Genomic DNA, 19,261 nt, shown 5'->3' on the forward strand with positions numbered 1-19,261 from the left:
GGTATTGTGTAGATTGATGAGGATTTTAGAATAAGGCTGTAACGTAACAAAATGTGGAAAAAGGGAAGGGGTCTGAATGCTTTCCGAATGCACTGTATATACTTCATAATATGTTAAAGCTGCAATATGTAACTTTTTGGGCGACGCAACCAAATTCACATAGAAATGTGAGTTATAGATCTGTCATTGTTATTAAAAGCAAGTCTAAGAAGCGGTAGATCTGTTCTATGTGTGCTATTTCTATGCTCCCCGTTCTTAAGTTTCGTTTTTTTTTTACGTTTTGGTTTTGCGTCTTTTACTTTGGGTTCTGTACACCAGCTTCAAACAGCTGAAAATATAATATTTCTGGTTATTGAAAATATACTTCACAGCGGTTTTGATTATATAAATGATTCTCTACACTACACATTGCTTGTTTTGCAAAAATAAACTGAAATTAGGCGAACCTTTAGTAACCAGGAAATGGTGGAGCGATTTCTACATATGGCACCTTTAATAGCTTTAATAGCATGAAATGCAGACACTGGCAGGCTTACGGAAGGATATGAATACACACACACACACACACACACACACACACACACACACACACACACACACACACACACACACACACACACACACACACACACACACACACACACACACACACACACACACACACACACACACACAGTAGTTGTGTAATTTTGCCTAGCAACAGTTGTATGTGGTTACCCGGCTGAGCCCCAGGGGGCGCTACAGGTGACTGTGGGGAGGAGGCTGGTCGGGGCATTGGGGCCTGGGAGAAGGGGTCTTCAGGAGGCCCACTGAAGGCTGAGGTGATCTGGGTACACAGCGAGCTGATGCTGTCCCCCTCTCCCTCCATCTCCTGGACTGGACATGGAACACAAGAAAATAACATTTAATGTTTTACCTTACCGTATTTTTAACATACAGGGTGTTAGCATTTTATCCAGATAATAATAATAATAATAATAATAATAATATGCCATTTAGCAGACGCTTTTATCCAAAGCGACTTACAGTCATGCGCGCATACATTTTTACGTATGGGTGGTCCCCGGGGGATCGAACCCACCACCCTGGCGTTACAAGAGCCGTGCTCTACCAATTGAGCTACAGAGGACCAGATGGTATTTAATCTTTAGCTGGTTAACGGCCCAATGCGCTAACGCCTCGATCACGCCGACATTGTGTCATTGCGTTTTGGTACACCAGAAGCACATTCATTTCCAATGGAACGCTGCGTTAGCCTTGCAGCATTGCGGTTGCAGTGGGTTCTGTGTTCCGGGTGGTTGTACGTGTCGACTTGACAGAAATAGTGGCAGAAGGTGAATGTTGAATTGTTGTTGGACACACAAAGTAAAAAAAATGAGAAATGAGAAATGAGAAAAGCTAATGACCCGTGTTCTTCATGGGGAAGTCAGACTTCCTCTGCAGGGTAGAGGGCAGATCGTTCATCCTGAGGGACAGCTGCCGTTTGAAGGGAGAGGAGTTGTTGTTGAGTGCAGGGAACCCTCTGAAGGAACTCTGTCTGGCCAGGGCCTCCACTGGGGCGTGTCTGCGGGGGATAACCTGGAGGCCCAGGGGAGGGGAGGAGGAGGGGGACCCTGGTAGAGGGGCCACAGCCTGGTTCACCACACCCACACTGGGGCCCGAGGAGAGAGGCATTGCAGACTTGACATCGCTCTCCGCTGTGGGAAGAGGAAGAATGTAAGGGGACAAAATTAGATACATCATTTAGACCTGGGGTCCGTAACAGGTCCCCAAAGTGTCTTTTTGTTTTTGGTCAAAAAATACTGTAAAATCACCATGTATTTAGCTAAAAATTAGGGAAATCTGTTGAAGTATTCCCACAAATATAAAAAGAGACATATGTGATCACGTCTGAATGTACTCAAGGTATTTTCAAATACAATCTCTTTTTAGGCTTAGTTATGGTCAATTTGCAGTGTACAAATTAATATAATTATGTTCCAGCCACGACCATCCGCTCCGACAAAAAAAGATCAGCCCGCGGTTGAATTTAGTCGCCTAGCCCTGATGTAGACGTTGGACTAAGATAAGTAAACACACACCTTTCTTGTCCTGTAACTGCCTCATGACCTCTTCTCGCTCCGCAGCTTCTGTTGCCGTGGTAACTCGGAACGAGCCCTCCCTGGTGAAGGTGGTTCTGTTGGCGTCGAAGGTTGCCGTGACGCCACACTCCTTCTCTCGCTTCTGTTTCCTCTCCAGACAGGCAGCGAAGGCACAGCCCACCGCGTGGCTCAGACGCTCACCCTTAACAGCACATTAATAAAACACAGCTCAGACGCTCTCCCTTAACAGCACATTAATAAAACACAGCTCAGACGCTCTCCCTTAACAGCACATTAATAAAACACAGCTCAGACGCTCTCCCTTAACAGCACATTAATAAAACACAGCTCAGACGCTCTCCCTTAACAGCACATTAATAAAACACAGCTCAGACTCTCTCCCTTAACAGCACATTAATAAAACACAGCTCAGACGCTGTCCCTTAACAGCACATTAATAAAACACAGCTCAGACGCTCTCCCTTAACAGCACATTAATAAAACACAGCTCAGACGCTCTCCCTTAACAGCACATTAATAAAACACAGCTCAGACGCTCTCCCTTAACAGCACATTAATAAAACACAGCTCAGACGCTCTCCCTTAACAGCACATTAATAAAACACAGCTCAGACGCTCTCCCTTAACAGCACATTAATAAAACACAGCTCAGACTCTCTCCCTTAACAGCACATTAATAAAACACAGCTCAGACGCTGTCCCTTAACAGCACATTAATAAAACACAGCTCAGACTCTCTCCCTTAACAGCACATTAATAAAACACAGCTCAGACGCTCTCCCTTAACAGCACATTAATAAAACACAGCTCAGACGCTCTCCCTTAACAGCACATTAATAAAACACAGCTCAGACGCTCTCCCTTAACAGCACATTAATAAAACACAGCTCAGACGCTCTCCCTTAACAGCACATTAATAAAACACAGCTCAGACGCTCTCCCTTAACAGCACATTAATAAAACACAGCTCAGACGCTCTCCCTTAACAGCACATTAATAAAACACAGCTCAGACGCTGTCCCTTAACAGCACATTAATAAAACACAGCTCAGACGCTGTCCCTTAACAGCACATTAATAAAACACAGCTCAGACGCTCTCCCTTAACAGCACATTAATAAAACACAGCTCAGACGCTCTCCCTTAACAGCACATTAATAAAACACAGCTCAGACGCTCTCCCTTAACAGCACATTAATAAAACACAGCTCAGACGCTCTCCCTTAAAATAGCCACTGGGAGCCATTTGTAGCCACTGGGAGCCGAATTTGAAATGGAATTAGGTAGATAATAATAATAATAATAATAATAATAATAACAACTCAGTTGTATTTTCGTAAAGTCTGTAGTCAAAATTCTAATGTAAACATAAAATATATACAGTGCATTCGTAAAGTATTCAGATACCTTGACTTTTTCCACATTTTGTTATGTTACAGCCTTATTCTAAAATGGATAAAATATGAAGAGTGGTACTCAGTGATGTGCTGTGTTGGATTTGCCCCAAACATAAAGCTTTACATTCAGGACATAGAGTTGATTTCTTTGTCAAATTCTTTGCAGTATTACTTCAGTGCCTTGTTTCAAACAGGATGAATGTTTTGGAATATTTGTATTCTGTACAAGCTTCTTTTCACTCTGTCATTTAGGTTAGTATTGTGGAGTAACTACAATGTTGTTGATCCATCCTCAGTTTTCTCCTGTCCGAGCCATTAAACTCTGTAACTATTTTAAAGTCACCATTGACCTCATGGTGAAATCCCTGATCGGTTTCCTTCCTCTTCGGCAACTGAGTTAGGAAGGACGCCTGTATCTTTGTAGTGACTGAGTTAGGAAGGACGCCTGTATCTTTGTAGTGACTGGGTGTATTGATACACCATCCAAAGTGTAATTATGCTGAACAAAGGAGGGTAGGGGTGGGGGGGGCACCAGGAGGGTAGGGGTGGGGGGGCACCAGGAGGGTAGGGGTGGGGGGGCACCAGGAGGGTAGGGGTGGGGGGGTCACCAGGAGGGTAGGGGTGGGGGGGCACCAGGAGGGTAGGGATGGGACCAGGAGGGTAGGGATGGGACCAGGAGGGTAGGGGTGGGGGGGGGCAGGGGTGGGGTGGGACCAGGAGGGTAGGGGTGGGATGGGACCAGGAGGGTAGGGGTGGGGTGGGACAAGGAGGGTAGGGGTGGGACCAGGAGGGTAGGGGTGGGACCAGGAGGATAGGGGTGGGACCAGGAGGGTAGGGGTGGGACCAGGAGGATAGGGGTGGGATGGGACCAGGAGGGTAGGGGTGGGATGGGACCAGGAGGGTAGGGGTGGGGTGGGACCAGGAGGATAGGGGTGGGACCAGGAGGGTAGGGGTGGGACCAGGAGGATAGGGGTGGGACCAGGAGGGTAGGGGTGGGATGGGACCAGGAGGATAGGGGTGGGACCAGGAGGGTAGGGGTGGGGTGGGACCAGGAGGATAGGGGTGGGACCAGGAGGATAGGGGTGGGACCAGGAGGATAGGGGTGGGACCAGGAGGGTAGGGGTGGGACCAGGAGGGTAGGGGTGGGACCAGGAGGATAGGGGTGGGACCAGGAGGGTAGGGGTGGGACCAGGAGGGTAGGGGTGGGACCAGGAGGGTAGGGGTGGGACCAGGAGGGTAGGGGTGGGACCAGGAGGGTAGGGGTGGGACCAGGAGGATAGGGGTGGGACCAGGAGGGTAGGGGTGGGACCAGGAGGGTAGGGGTGGGATGGGACCAGGAGGGTAGGGGTGGGACCAGGAGGGTAGGGGTGGGACCAGGAGGATAGGGGTGGGACCAGGAGGGTAGGGGTGGGATGGGACCAGGAGGGTAGGGGTGGGACCAGGAGGGTAGGGGTGGGACCAGGAGGGTAGGGGTGGGACCAGGAGGATAGGGGTGGGACCAGGAGGATAGGGGTGGGACCAGGAGGGTAGGGGTGGGATGGGACCAGGAGGGTAGGGGTGGGACCAGGAGGCTAGGAGTGGGACCAGGAGGATAGGGGTGGGACCAGGAGGATAGGGGTGGGACCAGGAGGGTAGGGGTGGGATGGGACCAGGAGGGTAGGGGTGGGACCAGGAGGGTAGGGGTGGGACCAGGAGGGTAGGGGTGGGACCAGGAGGATAGGGGTGGGACCAGGAGGGTAGGGGTGGGATGGGACCAGGAGGGTAGGGGTGGGACCAGGAGGGTAGGGGTGGGACCAGGAGGGTAGGGGTGGGACCAGGAGGGTAGGGGTGGGACCAGGAGGGTATTTGCCAGACTGTTTCTATTGTTTGCGAGCTGATGGCTAGAGCTCACATGCCAAGACCAGAGTTGGCACATTTGCTGTTTAACGCAACAGTTTTTGTGACAAAACCATTGGTAGAGTTGAAAATGCGATGAAAACACATTGAACTACAGATTTTAATGAAAACTTAAGCGAAAAAGTAAATTGTGTGCACTACCTCATCACACACTGATGTTTATCTGCAACAAGTCAGGGTGGTGGAAACACACCATTGGTGAGAAAATGCGCATATTTTCTTTTTGCAGATTTTTGATTATTCATATGAAAATCTGTCGCCAATTGGATGGAAACCAACCTTGTGAAGTGAAATGATGTTGCACTCTGAAAAAGAAACAAGACGGCCTACAACAGTTTTAATGCTTTTTCCTGCAGTTCTACACATTTTGGCATGGGCAGAGAAAACATTTTGCAGTTTTAAAGCACATTTCTACAAATGTTTCCATGTATTATGTGTGTTCATATGATACCAAGGTTCTGCTGTGCGTGATTGATGTGCCTCTTGCTAGCTGTCACTCATATGGTGGGGGGCTGAATCTCATTGGTTGAACTCAAATTGCTAGGGGGCTGGCCCACGTGGGGGGGGGGGGGAAATGTAGGAAAAATGGCGCAGCACAGCTTTCAGAAAACAGTCGCTTTCTAACTAGGGATTTCATGGCTAATTCAGGTAAGACAGTAATTCTGCATGTACAGTACCAGACAAAAGTTTGGACACACCTACTCATTCAAGGGTTTTTCTTTATTTTTTACTATTTTCTACATTGTAGAATAATAGTGAAGACATCAAAACTATGAAATAACACATATGGAATCATGTAGTAACCAAAAAAGTGTTAAACAAATCAAAATGTATTTTATATTTGAGATTCTTCAAAGTAGCCACCCTTTGCCTTGATGACAGCTTTGCACACTCTTGGCATTCTCTCAACCAGCTTCACCTGGAATGCTTTTCCAACAGTCTTGAAGGAGTTCCCACATATGCAGAGCACTTGTTGGCTGCTTTTCCTTCACTTTGCGGTCCAACTCATGCCAAACCATCTCAATTTGGTTAAGGTCGGGGGATTGTGGTGGCCAGGTCATTTGACGCAGCACTCAATCAAATCAAATCAAATTTTATTCGTCACATGCGCCGAATACAACAGGTGCAGACATTACAGTGAAATGCTTACTTACAGCCCTTAACCAACAGTGCATTTATTTTAAACAAAAAAAAGTAAAAATAAAACAACAACAAAAAAAGTGTTGAGAAAAAAAAGAGCAGAAGTAAAATAAAGTGACAGTAGGGAGGCTATATATACAGGGGGGTACCGTTGCAGAGTCAATGTGCGGGGGCACCGGCTAGTTGAGGTAGTTGAGGTAATATGTACATGTGGGTAGAGTTAAAGTGACTATGCATAAATACTTAGAGTCGTAAAAAGGATGGGGTGGGGGGGCAGTGCAAATAGTCCGGGTAGCCATGATTAGCTGTTCAGGAGTCTTATGACTTGGGGGTAGAAGCTGTTGAGAAGTCTTTTGGACCTAGACTTGGCACTCCGGTACCGCTTGCCGTGCGGTAGCAGAGAGAACAGTCTATGACTAGGGTGGCTGGAGTCTTTGACAATTTTGAGGGCCTTCCTCTGACACCGCCTGGTATAGTTGTCCTGGATGGCAGGAAGCTTTGCCCCAGTGATGTACTGGGCCGTACGCACTACCCTCTGTAGTGCCTTGCGGTCGGAGGCCAAGCAGTTGCCATACCAGGCGGTGATGCAACCAGTCAGGATGCTCTCGATGGTGCAGCTGTAGAATATTTTGAGGATCTGAGGACCCATGCCAAATCTTTTTAGTCTCCTGAGGGGGAATAGGCTTTGTCGTGCCCTCTTCACCCTCCTTCTTGGTCAAATAGCCCTTACACAGCCTGGAGGTGTGTTGGGTCATTGTCCTGTTGAAAAACAAATGATAGTCCCACTAAGCGCAAACCAGATGGGATGGCGTATCGCTGCAAAATGCTGTGGTAGCCATGCTGGTTAAGTGTGCCTTGTTTTCTAAATAAATCACAGACAGTGTCACCAGCAAAGCACCCCCACACCATCATACCTCATCCTCCATGCTTCACGGTGGGAACCACACATGCAGAGATCATCCGTTCACCTACTCTGCGTCTCACAAAGACACGGCGGTTGGAACCAAAAATCTCAAATTTGGACTCATCAGATCAAAGGACAGATTTCCACCAGTCTAATGTCCATTGCTCATGTTTCTTGACCCAAGAAAGTCTCTTCTTATTGGTGTCCTTTACTAGTGTTTTCTTTGCAGCAATTCGACCATGAAGGCCTGATTCACACAGTCTCCTCTGAACAGTTGATGTTGAGATGTGTCTGTTACTTGAACTCTGTGAAGCATTTATTTGTGCTGCAATTTCTGAGGTGCAGTTAACTCTAATGAACTTATCCTCTGCAGCAAGGTAACTCTGGGTCTTCCTTTCCTGTGGCGGTCTTCATGAGAGCCAGTTTCATCATAGCGCTTGATGGTTTTTGAGACTGCACTAGAAGAAACTTTCAAAGTTCTTGAAATGTTCCGGATTGACTGACCTTCATGTCTTAAAGTAATGATGGACTGTTGTATCTCTTTGCTTATTTGAGCTGTTCTTGCCATAATATGGACTTGGTCTTTTACCAAATAGGGCTATCTTCTGTATACCACCCCTACCTTGTCACAACACAACTGATTGGCTCAAAAAAAATCCACAAATTAACTTTTAACAAGGCACACCTGTTAATTGAAATACATTCCAGGTGACTACCTCATGAAGCTGGTTGAGAGAATGCCAAGAGTGTGCAAAGCTGTCATCAAGGCAAAGGGTGGCTACTTCGAAGAATCTCAAATATAAAATATATTTTTAAATTTGTTTAATACTTTTTTGGTTACTACATGATTCCATATGTGTTACTTCATCGTTTTGATGTCTTCACTATTATTCTACAATGTAGAAAATAGTAAAAATAAAGAAAAACCCTGGAATGAGTAGGTGTGTCCAAACTATTGACTGGTAGTGTATGTACAACACATTGACACATCCAGCCCAAAGCAGGTTTCAAAAATACTTAGTAGTCGCCAAAGTTCCGGAGCATGTCTTTAATGTCCCCATTTATTTCCTCATCTCATATACCTTGTTATTACCTGTTGACTGCCATCAGCTAACAAACAAGCAACAAAGAGGTATTGCCCCTGTCCTGGTCATCCACTCAACTAGCCTCTTCGCTCCAGGAGACCTGTACACATTCATCTCCCGTCGCTGAAGGTGACATCCGTATCCAGAAAACATATTTACCAGCCCTCTGGTTGATCTAGACTATTTCCCAGAAACTATTCCCGTCACCGAAGGCAAGTCTATCATCTGGAATGCCTTGCCAGACGGTTCGGGTTATACAATGTGTGAACTACGGTCAAAATAAAAGGTTCACATTGTATAGCACGAACTGACTGCTAAAGCATTCTGGATTATAGACTTGTCTTTGGTGACGGGAATAGTTTCTCAGAAATAGATAGACCAGAAGGCTGGTAAATACACTACATGACCAAAAGTATGTGGACACCTGCTTGTCGAACATCTCAATCCAAAAACATGGGCATTAATATGGAGTTGGTCCCCCCCCCCCCTTTGCTGCTATAACAGCCTCCACTCTTCTGGGAAGGCTTTCCACTAGATGTTGGAACATTGCTGCGGGGACTTGCTTCCATTCAGCCACAAGAACATTAGTGAGGTCGGGCACTGATGTTGGGCGATTAGGCCTGGCTCGCAGTCGGTGTTACAATTCATCCCAAAGGTGTTCGATGGGGTTGAGGTTAGGGTTCTGTGCAGGCCAGTCAAGTTCTTCCACACCGATCTCAATAAACCATTTCTGTATGGACCTCGCTTTGTGCACGGAGGCATTGTCATGCTGAAACAGGAAAGGGCCTTCCCCAAACTGGTGCCACAAAGTTGGAAGCACAGAATCGTCTAGAAGGTCATTGTATGAAAGATGTATGCTCTGGATAAGAGCGTCTGCTAAATGACTAAAATGTAAAATTGTATGCTGTAGCGTTAAGATTTCCTTTCACTGGAACTAAGGTGCCTAGCCCAGACCATGAAAAACAGCCCCAGACCATTATTCCTCCTCCACCAAACTTTACAGTTGGCACTATGTATTGGGGCAGGTAGCGTTCTCCTGGCATCCGCCAAACCCAGATTTGTCCGTCGGACTGCCATATGGTGAAACGTGATTCATCACTCCAGAGAACGCATTTCCACTGCTCCAGAGTCCAATGGCGGCGAGCTTTACACCACCCCAGCCGACGCTTGGCATTGCGCATGGTGATCTTAGGCTTGTGTGCAGCTGCTCGGCCATGGAAACCCATTTCATGAAGCTTCTGATGAACATTTCTAGCGCTGACGTGGCTTCCAGAGGCAGTTTGGAACTCTGTAGTAAGGGTTCGGGTCAGCCGCTATTCAGCACTCGGCGGTCCCGTTCTGTGAGCTTGTGTGGCCTACCACTTCGCGGCTGAGCCGTTGTTGCTCCGAGACATTTCTACTTCACAATAACAGCACTTATAGTTGACCGGGGGCAGCTCTAGCAGGGCAGAAATGTGACGAACTGACTTGTTGGAAAGGTGGCATCCTATGACGGTGCCACGTTGAAAGTCACTGAGCTCTTCAGTAAGGGTCATTCTACTGCCAATGTTTGTCTATGGAGATTGCATGGCTGTGTGATCGATTTTATACACCTGTCAGCAACAGGTGGGGTTGAAATAGCCAAATCCACTAATTTGAAGGGGTGTCCACATACTTTTGTATATATTTAGTGTTATGTTTTCGTGGTACGGAATGTCGACCTTCAGTGACGGGAGACCAATAGCGACAGGTCTCCTGTTAGGGTTAGGGTTAGGGGGTTAGGGTTAGGGGGTTTGGTTATGGTTAGGGGGTTATGGTTATGTTAGGGTTAGGGGGTTAGGGTTAGGGGTTATGGTTAGGGTTAGGGGGTTAGGGGGTTAGGGTTATGGTTAGGGGGTTAGGGTTATGGTTAGGGGTTATGGTTAGGGGGTTAGGGTTATGGTTATGTTAGGGGGTTAGGGGTTATGGTTAGGGGGTTATGGTTAGGGTTAGGGGGTTAGGGTTAGGGGGTTAGGGTTGGGGGTTTGGTTATGGTTAGGGGGTTATGGTTAGGGTTAGGGGGTTAGGGTTATGGTTATGTTAGGGTTAGGGGGTTATGGTTAGGGGTTATGGTTAGGGGGTTATGGTTAGGGGGTTAGGGTTATGGTTAGGGGGTTAGGGTTATGGTTAGGGGGTTAGGGTTATGGTTAGGGGTTATGGTTAGGGGGTTATGGTTAGGGGGTTAGGGTTATGGTTAGGGGGTTAGGGTTATGGTTAGGGGGTTAGGGTTATGGTTAGGGGTTATGGTTAGGGGGTTATGGTTAGGGGGTTAGGGTTATGGTTAGGGGGTTAGGGTTATGGTTAGGGGGTTAGGGTTATGGTTAGGGGTTATGGTTAGGGGGTTAGGGGGTTAGGGGGTTAGGGTTAGGTGTTATGGTTGTGGTGTTATGGTTATGGTTAGGGGGTTAGGGTTAGGGGGTTATGGTTAGGGGGTTAGGGTTAGGGGGTTATGGTTATGCTCTCTAATTCTATTGCTCCTAGGATCCATCCATAAAAGCTGTTATATGAGAGGTGAGAAAACATTCCCAGAGGAAGGTTAGGGTTAGGGCAAGGATCAAGGGTATGGCTTGGTAACCTGTAAGGGGCTAACGGTTAGGGGCTAAGGGTTAGGGGCTAAGGGTTAGGGGCTAAGGGTTATGGGGTCAGGGGGTTAGGGTTAGGGGGTTAGGGTTAGGGGCTAAGGGTTAGGGGCTAACGGTTAGGGGCTAAGGGTTAGGGGCTAAGGGTTAGGGGCTAAGGGTTAGGGGCTAACGGTTAGGGGCTAAGGGTTAGGGGCTAAGGGTTAGGGGCTAAGGGTTAGGGGCTAAGGGTCAGGGGGTTAAGGGTTAGGGGTCAGGGGGTTAAGGTTAGGGGCTAACGGTTAGGGGCTAACGGTTAGGGGCTAACGGTTAGGGGCTAACGGTTAGGGGGTTAGGGTTAGGGGCTAAGGGTTAGGGGCTAAGGGTTAGGGGCTAAGGGTTAGGGGCTAAGGGTTAGGGGCTAAGGGTCAGGGGGTTAAGGGTTAGGGGTCAGGGGGTTAAGGTTAGGGGCTAACGGTTAGGGGCTAACGGTTAGGGGCTAACGGTTAGGGGCTAACGGTTAGGGGGTAAGGGTTAGGGGGTAAGGGTTAGGGGGTTAAGGTTAGGGGCTAACGGTTAGGGGCTAAGGGTTAGGGGCTAAGGGTTAGGGGCTAAGGGTTAGGGGCTAAGGGTTAGGGGCTAAGGGTTATGGGGTCAGGGGGTTAGGGTTAGGGGGTTAGGGTTAGGGGGTTAGGGTTAGGGGGTTAGGGTTAGGGGGTTAGGGTTAGGGCAAGGATCAAGGGTATGGCTTAGTAACCTGTAAGGGGATAACGGTTAGGGGCTAACGGTTATGCGGTCAGGGGGTAAGGGTCAGGGGGTAAGGGTCAGGGGGTAAGGGTCAGGGGGTAAGGGTCAGGGGACTGTACACTCAAAATCTGTAGATGTCGAGCTAGGGGGGAGGGGGGAGTTATTTTACCATAAGAACATAGGGGAGTATATTCAAAATCATTTTTAGACAAATATTTGTTATAGTTGTAGAAAAAAGGATCCGGATCTCCCTAGGGGTTAGGGTTAGACATGGGAACCAAGGAGGTTTAGGGTAGGACTCAGGTCTCTGGAGTGGTTAGGTATAGGAGCCAGAGAGTTTAGGGTAGGACTCAGGTCTCTGGAGTGGTTAGGTATAGGAGCCAGAGAGGTTAAGGTAGGACTCAGGTCTCTGGAGTGGTTAGGTATAGGAGCCAGAGAGGTTAAGGTAGGACTCAGGTCTCTGGAGTGGTTAGGCATAGGAGCCAGAGAGGTTAAGGTAGGACTCAGGTCTCTGGAGTGGTTAGGTATAGGAGCCAGAGAGGTTAAGGTAGGACACAGGTCTCTGGAGTGGTTAGGTATAGGAGCCAGAGAGGTTAGGGTAGGACTCAGGTCTCTGGAGTGGTTAGGTATAGGAGCCAGAGAGGTTAGGGTAGGACTCAGGTCTCTGGAGTGGTTAGGTATAGGAGCCAGAGAGGTTAAGGTAGGACTCAGGTCTGTGGAGTGGTTAGGTATAGGAGCCAGAGAGGTTAAGGTAGGACTCAGATCTCAGGAGTGGTTAAGTATAGGAGCCAGAGAGGTTAGGGTAGGACACAGGTCTCTGGAGTGGTTAGGGTTAGGGGGTAAGTGTTATGGGGTTAGGGTTTGGGGTAAGGGGGTTAGGGTTATGGGCTGGTTTAGGGGTTAGGGGTTAGGGGTTAGGGTCTGGTTTAGGGGTTAGGGGTTATGGGCTGGTTTAGGGGGTAGGGGGTAGGGGTTAGGGTCTGGTTTAGGGGTTAGGGGTTAGGGTTTAGGGGGTAGGGTCTGGTTTAGGGGTTAGGGGTTAGGGTCTGGTTTAGGGGTTAGGGGGTAGGGGTTAGGGTCTGGTTTAGGGGTTAGGGGGTAGGGGTTAGGGTCTGGTTTAGGGGTTAGGGGTTAGGGTCTGGTTTAGGGGTTAGGGGTTAGGGTCTGGTTTAGGGGTTAGGGGTTAGGGGTTAGGGTCTGGTTTAGGGGTTAGGGGTTAGGGTCTGGTTTAGGGGTTAGGGGTTAGGATCTGGTTTAGGGGTTAGGGGTTAGGGTCTGGTTTAGGGGGTAGGGTTTAGGGTCTGGTTTAGGGGTTAGGGGTTAGGGTCTGGTTTAGGGGTTAGGGGTTAGGGTCTGGTTTAGGGGTTAGGGGTTAGGGTCTGGTTTAGGGGTTAGGGGTTAGGGTCTGGTTTAGGGGTTAGGGGTTAGGGTTTAGGGTCTGGTTTAGGGGTTAGGGGTTAGGGGTTAGGGTCTGGTTTAGGGGTTAGGGGGTAGGGGTTAGGGTCTGGTTTAGGGGGTAGGGGTTAGGGTCTGGTTTAGGGGTTAGGTGTTAGGGTCTGGTTTAGGGGGTAGGGGTTAGGGTCTGGTTTAGGGGTTAGGGGTTAGGGGGTAGGGTCTGGTTTAGGGGATAGGGTTTAGGGGTTAGGAGGTAGGGGTTAGGGTCTGGTTTAGGGGTTAGGGGTTAGGGGGTAGGGTCTGGTTTAGGGGATAGGGTTTAGGGGTTAGGAGGTAGGGGTTAGGGTCTGGTTTAGGGGTTAGGAGGTAGGGGTTAGGGTCTGGTTTAGGGGTTAGGGGTTAGGGGGTAGGGTCTGGTTTAGGGGATAGGGTTTAGGGGTTAGGAGGTAGGGGTTAGGGTCTGGTTTAGGGGTTAGGGTCTTACCGAGTCCTTGATAGCCATGAAGCAGTGGCAGATCCAACGTCTAGTGGTTCCATCTCTACAGATGTAGGAGAAGGCTCTCTCAAAGTTCCTGTCCGGAGCGCAGAACGATACTTTCTCTATGGTCTGGTCCAGGATCAGGTCCTACAGAGGAGAGACATTATCATTACGCTGACTATTTCAGCATTACCTCAGGGGATGTATTCATTAGTCAGACACCGTTGCAAAACGATTTGCAACAGAAACCGGTTACTCGAAACGAAAAATGTTTTGCTACGAAAACTAGAAATTGTACTGGACAAATTCAGATAGGTGCCTCCTCGTTTTGTTCTGTCTGGTTCCTAGTAAATACCCTTACAGAGGGGAGACATTATCCTGATTAACACATACCCTGACTCTCATTACAACATTATCACGCCCATCGTATCCAGATGTTCCTATCTACGTTCCTTTAGATTGAAAGTACATGTGAGTGATCCTCATGTGTGGTCCTCTGTAGCTCAGCTGGTAGAGCACGGCGCTTGTAACGCCAGGGTAGTGGGTTCGATCCCCGGGACCATCCATACGTAAAAATGTATGCGCACATGACTATAATTCGCTTTGGATAAAAGCGTCTGCTAAATGGCATATTATTATTATTATAGTGATGTTACAAGTATCGGGAGGATGTATGGAGTGTTAGTTGCTTCATAATGCTTCTGGCTTGACACAATAAGTCTCTGTGTAATATTGCCTTCATCCAACAGGTGGCAGCAGAACCCACAGTTTAATAGGGACATGCTCTGCTAATGGTCCATGAAGGAGTTTCTATTGCCGGTGTACCTGGAGTATATAACCAGCTACAAAAGAGGAACCTTTGGTCGACAAACGGTCGGTAGACCAAAACATTACCAGTTCATTAAAAAAAAGTGAAACTTTTGCAAGTCAGCAGGAAGTAAGAGTTTCCTCTTTGGCTTTCTCAAAACTGTCACAAGCATTTCCTCAGGCAGAGTTTTGATATGCCGTGTGTGTCCCCAGGGCTGTGGCGGTCACGACATTTCGTCAGCCGGTGATTGGTCAAGCAAATAACTGTTGGTCTCAAGGTAATTGACCGTTAATTAACATAAAACACATTTAGCATCTCCTGGCTTCCACACATAGCCTACAAGCCACTGATGCAGACCAAGTCTAATAAATCCATGTAATATAGCCTACACCATCACAATAAATCCATTATTTATTTTAGACAGGTCTAAAGAAACATGATATGAAGAAAATGTAGTCTATTTCAGAAGAACAGAATAGCATCCTCTGAGTTGTCCTTATGTTAGGTCCTGATCTGGCTATGCCATATGGCTGTGGGCTACACTAGTTCATTTAGCAGACAAGATTTGCTTAGAATTCCATGGCATTATTTTATATTATTTTGTAGAATGAAGAATAGAATTGAACAAAGCTGAATAAAATAAAGGATATTTTCTCCAAACGATTTGAGGGAGTGCGCACATGCGGCTATTCTGTGTTGAGCGGTTAACAAAGAAACAGGTCCTCCTATATGTTTAATTTAGAGTTATTAATGTAACTTTAGTTGTTCTACAAACGTTGGGCTATATGTTTAGATTTTTAATACATTGTAAGGCTGCATGATGCAACTCCAATGATGATTTGAAAAAAGTTGCTTGATAAGGCATGAGCTCTGCTTTGCTTTTTGCGCAGGCTGTACACACTTCATCAGTCTCTCATTCACAATTTGACAAGCACTTTGTGTGGCCGTAATGCACCCTAAAAAAATAAAATAAAATAGGTGCCCGTTGCGGCCAGTGGTCGTTATGCCCTTGGCCCCGAGTGCTGCCTGCTCCGAACCACCGCTCACTCACATGGCTCTCCATCACGTGATCACTCACATGGCTCTCCATCACGTGATCACTCACATGGCTCTCCATCACGTGATCACTCACATGGCTCTCCATCACGTCATCGGGTCTTTCTCACAGGCTAAAAGTGAAGACAGACACAGAGGACGCATCTGCGCGCGCCCTTATCCAATTCAACACACTTCATCAGTCTCTCATTCACAATTTGACAAGCACTTGATAATGCCTCGAATTTCTGTCCACATTTACTTTTCGTCAGCCAACAAGATGAGTCGGCTTAACGAACAGCAAAAGCACTAGCCTATGTCAATCTACTATCCCCCATAGTACAAAAGTTGACCTAGTCTATTCTGTGCGAGAAATAAATATTCCAAACATAGTCTGGGACAGTTGTGGGATGTGTTAGATCCCAAATTAATACAACCACTAGCATCAAAAAACATTTTATACGCAATGAGGCTGATGCAACAGATCAGAACGTTTAGCTGAAAATGTTGATAAACTATTAGTCTGTTTCTTCACAGTATAAGTGCAGCAATGTGCACATGGCAGCAGGCTATAAGTGCGAATGTTCCATTAGCGGGAAAACACCATTATCAAAAGTGACCGCAAATGCGATTTACGCATGAAATGCTTTTATTATAAAGGTGCATTTTTATGGTGAAAATCATTTTCCCCAAACTTGAAACTCACGCGCTGCTTATGTATGCCAGTTAGGCTCTACACCCATTGTAAAGCGGATTAATGTACTTAATTTTAAGAAGTTATTTGGCCACTTTAGTTGTGATACAAACCTTGTTAAAACATATAGGCCTATAGGCTATGCTACATGAGGTGTGGGACTATGATTAGAAAAAGTCACACAAAAAAAAGGCATTGTTTTCTTGCCTTAAGCTGGGCATCATTCACAAGTGATAATATATAATTCACAACTGATAGGCTAATATTGACACCCATCACACTATTCTTGAGTTAATCTTGTCTTTACATATACTAAATAATATATATGTGTGACATTTGTTTTTGATTTACTAAATAATATACAGTGCCTTTGGAAAGTATTCAGACCCCTTGACTTTTTCCACATTTTGTTACGTTACAGCCTTATTCTAAAATTGATTAAATAATAAATCCTCATCAATCTACACACAATACCCCATAATGACAAAACTAAAACAGGTTTTTAGAAATGTTTATAAAAAAGAATAACAACAGAAATACCTTATTTACATAAGTATTCAGACCCTTTGCTATGAGACTCGAAATTGAGCTCAGGTGCATCTTGTTTCCATTGATCATCCTTGAGATGTTTCTACAACTTGATTGGAGTCCACCTGTGGTAAATTCAATTGATTGGACATTATTTGGAAAGGCACAAACCTGTCTATATAAGGTCCCACAGTTGACAGTGCATGTCAGAGCAAAAACCAAGCCATGAGGTCAAAGGAATTGTCCGAGACAGGATTGTGTGGAGGCACAGATCTGGGGAATGTCTGCAACATTGAAGGTCCCCAAAAACACAGCGGCCTCCATCATTCTTAAATGGAAGAAGTTTGGAACCACCAAGACTCTTCCCAGAGCTGGCCGCCAAGCCAAACTGAGCAATCGGGGGAGAAGGGCCTTGGTCAGGGAGGTGACCAAGAACCCGATGGTCACTCTGACAGAGCTCTAGAGTTCCTCTGTGGAGATGGGAGAACCTTATAGAAGGACAACCAAATCAAATCAAATTGTATTTGTCACATGCGCCGAATACAACAGGTGTAGACCTTACAGCGAAATGCTTACTTACAAGCCCATAACCAACAATGCAGTTTTAAGAAAAATAAGTGTTAAGTAAACAATAGATAAGTAAAGAATAAAAATTACAAATAATTAAAGAGCAGCAGTAAGATAACAGTAGAGAGGCTATATACAGGGGGTACCAGTACAGAGTCAATGGGAAATAACAGTAGGGAGGCTATATACAGGGGGTACTGGTACAGAGTCAATGTGAAATAACAGTAGGGAGGCTATATACAGGGGGTACCGGTACAGAGTCAATGGGAAATAACAGTAGCGAGGCTATATACAGGGGGTACCGGTACAGAGTCAATGTGAAATAACAGTAGGGAGGCTATATACAGGGGGTACTGGTACAGAGTCAATGTGAAATAACAGTAGGGAGGCTATATACAGGGGGTACCGGTACAGAGTCAATGGGAAATAACAGTAGCGAGGCTATATACAGGGGGTACCGGTACAGAGTCAATGTGAAATAACAGTAGGGAGGTTATATGCAGGGGGTACCGGTACAGAGTCAATGGGAAATAACAGTAGGGAGGCTATATAAAGGGGGTACCGGTACAGAGTCAATGGGAAATAACAGTAGAGAGGCTATATACAGGGGGTACCGGTACAGAGTCAATGGGAAATAACAGTAGGGAGGCTATATACAGGGGGTACCGGTACAGAGTCAATGGGAAATAACAGTAGAGAGGCTATATACAGGGGGTACCGGTACAGAGTCAATATGAAATAACAGTAGGGAGGCTATATACAGGGGGTACCGGTACAGAGTCAATGTGAAATAACAGTAGGCAGGCTATATACAGGGGGTACCGGTACAGAGTCAATGGGAAATAACAGTAGAGAGGCTATATACAGGGGGTACCGGTACAGAGTCAATGGGAAATAACAGTAGAGAGGCTATATACAGGGGGTGCCGGTACAGAGTCAATGTGCGGCGGGGGCACCGGTTAGTTGAGGTAATTGAGGTAATATGTACATGTAGGTAGAGTTAAAGTGACTATGCATAGATAATAAACAGAGAGTAGCAGCATCGTAAAAGAGGCCGGGGGGGGGGGATGCAAAAAGTCTGGGTTGCCATTTGATTAGCTGTTCAGGAGTCTTATGGCTTGGGGGTAGAAGCTGTTCAGAAGCCTTTTGGTCCTAGACTTGGCGCTCCGGTACCGCTTGCCGTGCGACAGCAGAGAGAACAGTCTATGACTAGGGTGGCTGGAGTCTTTGACAATATTTAGGGCCTTCCTCTGACCTCGCCTGGTATAGAGGTCCTGGAAGGCAGGAAGCTTGGCCCCAGTGATGTACTGGGCGGTACGCACTACCCTCTGTAGTGCCTTGCGGTCGGAGGCCGAGCAGTTGCCATACCAGGCGGTGATGCAACCAGTCAGGATGCTCTCGATGGTGCAGCTGCTTTTTGAGGATATGAGGACCCATGCCAAATCTTTTCAGTCTCTTGAGGGGGAATAGGCTTTGTCGTGCCCTCTTCACAACTGTCTTGGTGTGTTTGAAGCTCTCAACCTGTTCCACTACAGCCCCATCGATGAGAATGGGGGTGTGCTCGGTCCTCTTCCTTTTCCTGTAGTCCACAATCATCTCCTTTGTCCTGATCACGTTGAGGGAGAGGTTGTTGTCCTGGCACCACACGGCCAGGTCTCTGACCTCCTCCCTATAGGCTGTCTCATCGTTGTCGGTGATCAGGCCTACCACTGTTGTGTCATCGGCAAACTTAATGATGGTGTTGGAGTCGTGCCTGGCCATGCAGTCATGAGTGAACAGGGAGTACAGGAGGGGACTGAGCACGCACCCCTGAGGGGCCCCTGTGTTGAGGATCAGCGTGGCAGATGTGTTGTTGCCTACCCTTACCACCTGGGGTCAGCCCGTCAGGAAGTCCAGGATCCAGTTGCAGA

At 47.0% G+C, this 19,261-nt stretch overlaps 1 protein-coding gene across 3 annotated transcripts in view; it reads right to left on the reverse strand.

Annotated features, from left to right (window-relative positions):
- Nucleotides 1-19,261, reverse strand: part of numb (NUMB endocytic adaptor protein) — a 93,760-nt gene that overhangs the window by 6,427 nt on the left and 68,072 nt on the right. For all 3 annotated transcript variants that reach the window (XM_084143617.1, XM_084143619.1, XM_084143618.1), the window contains 4 exons: nucleotides 13,726-13,866; nucleotides 2,082-2,283; nucleotides 1,407-1,697; nucleotides 718-876 (listed from right to left, as the gene is read on the reverse strand). In XM_084143617.1, coding sequence (XP_083999743.1) covers nucleotides 718-876; nucleotides 1,407-1,697; nucleotides 2,082-2,283; nucleotides 13,726-13,866 — 793 coding nt within the window. The remainder of the gene's footprint in view (nucleotides 1-717; nucleotides 877-1,406; nucleotides 1,698-2,081; nucleotides 2,284-13,725; nucleotides 13,867-19,261) is intronic.

The sequence above is a fragment of the Coregonus lavaretus genome (assembly GCF_964263955.1).
Source record: "Coregonus lavaretus genome assembly, chromosome: 27".
Lineage (NCBI taxonomy): Eukaryota > Metazoa > Chordata > Actinopteri > Salmoniformes > Salmonidae > Coregonus > Coregonus lavaretus.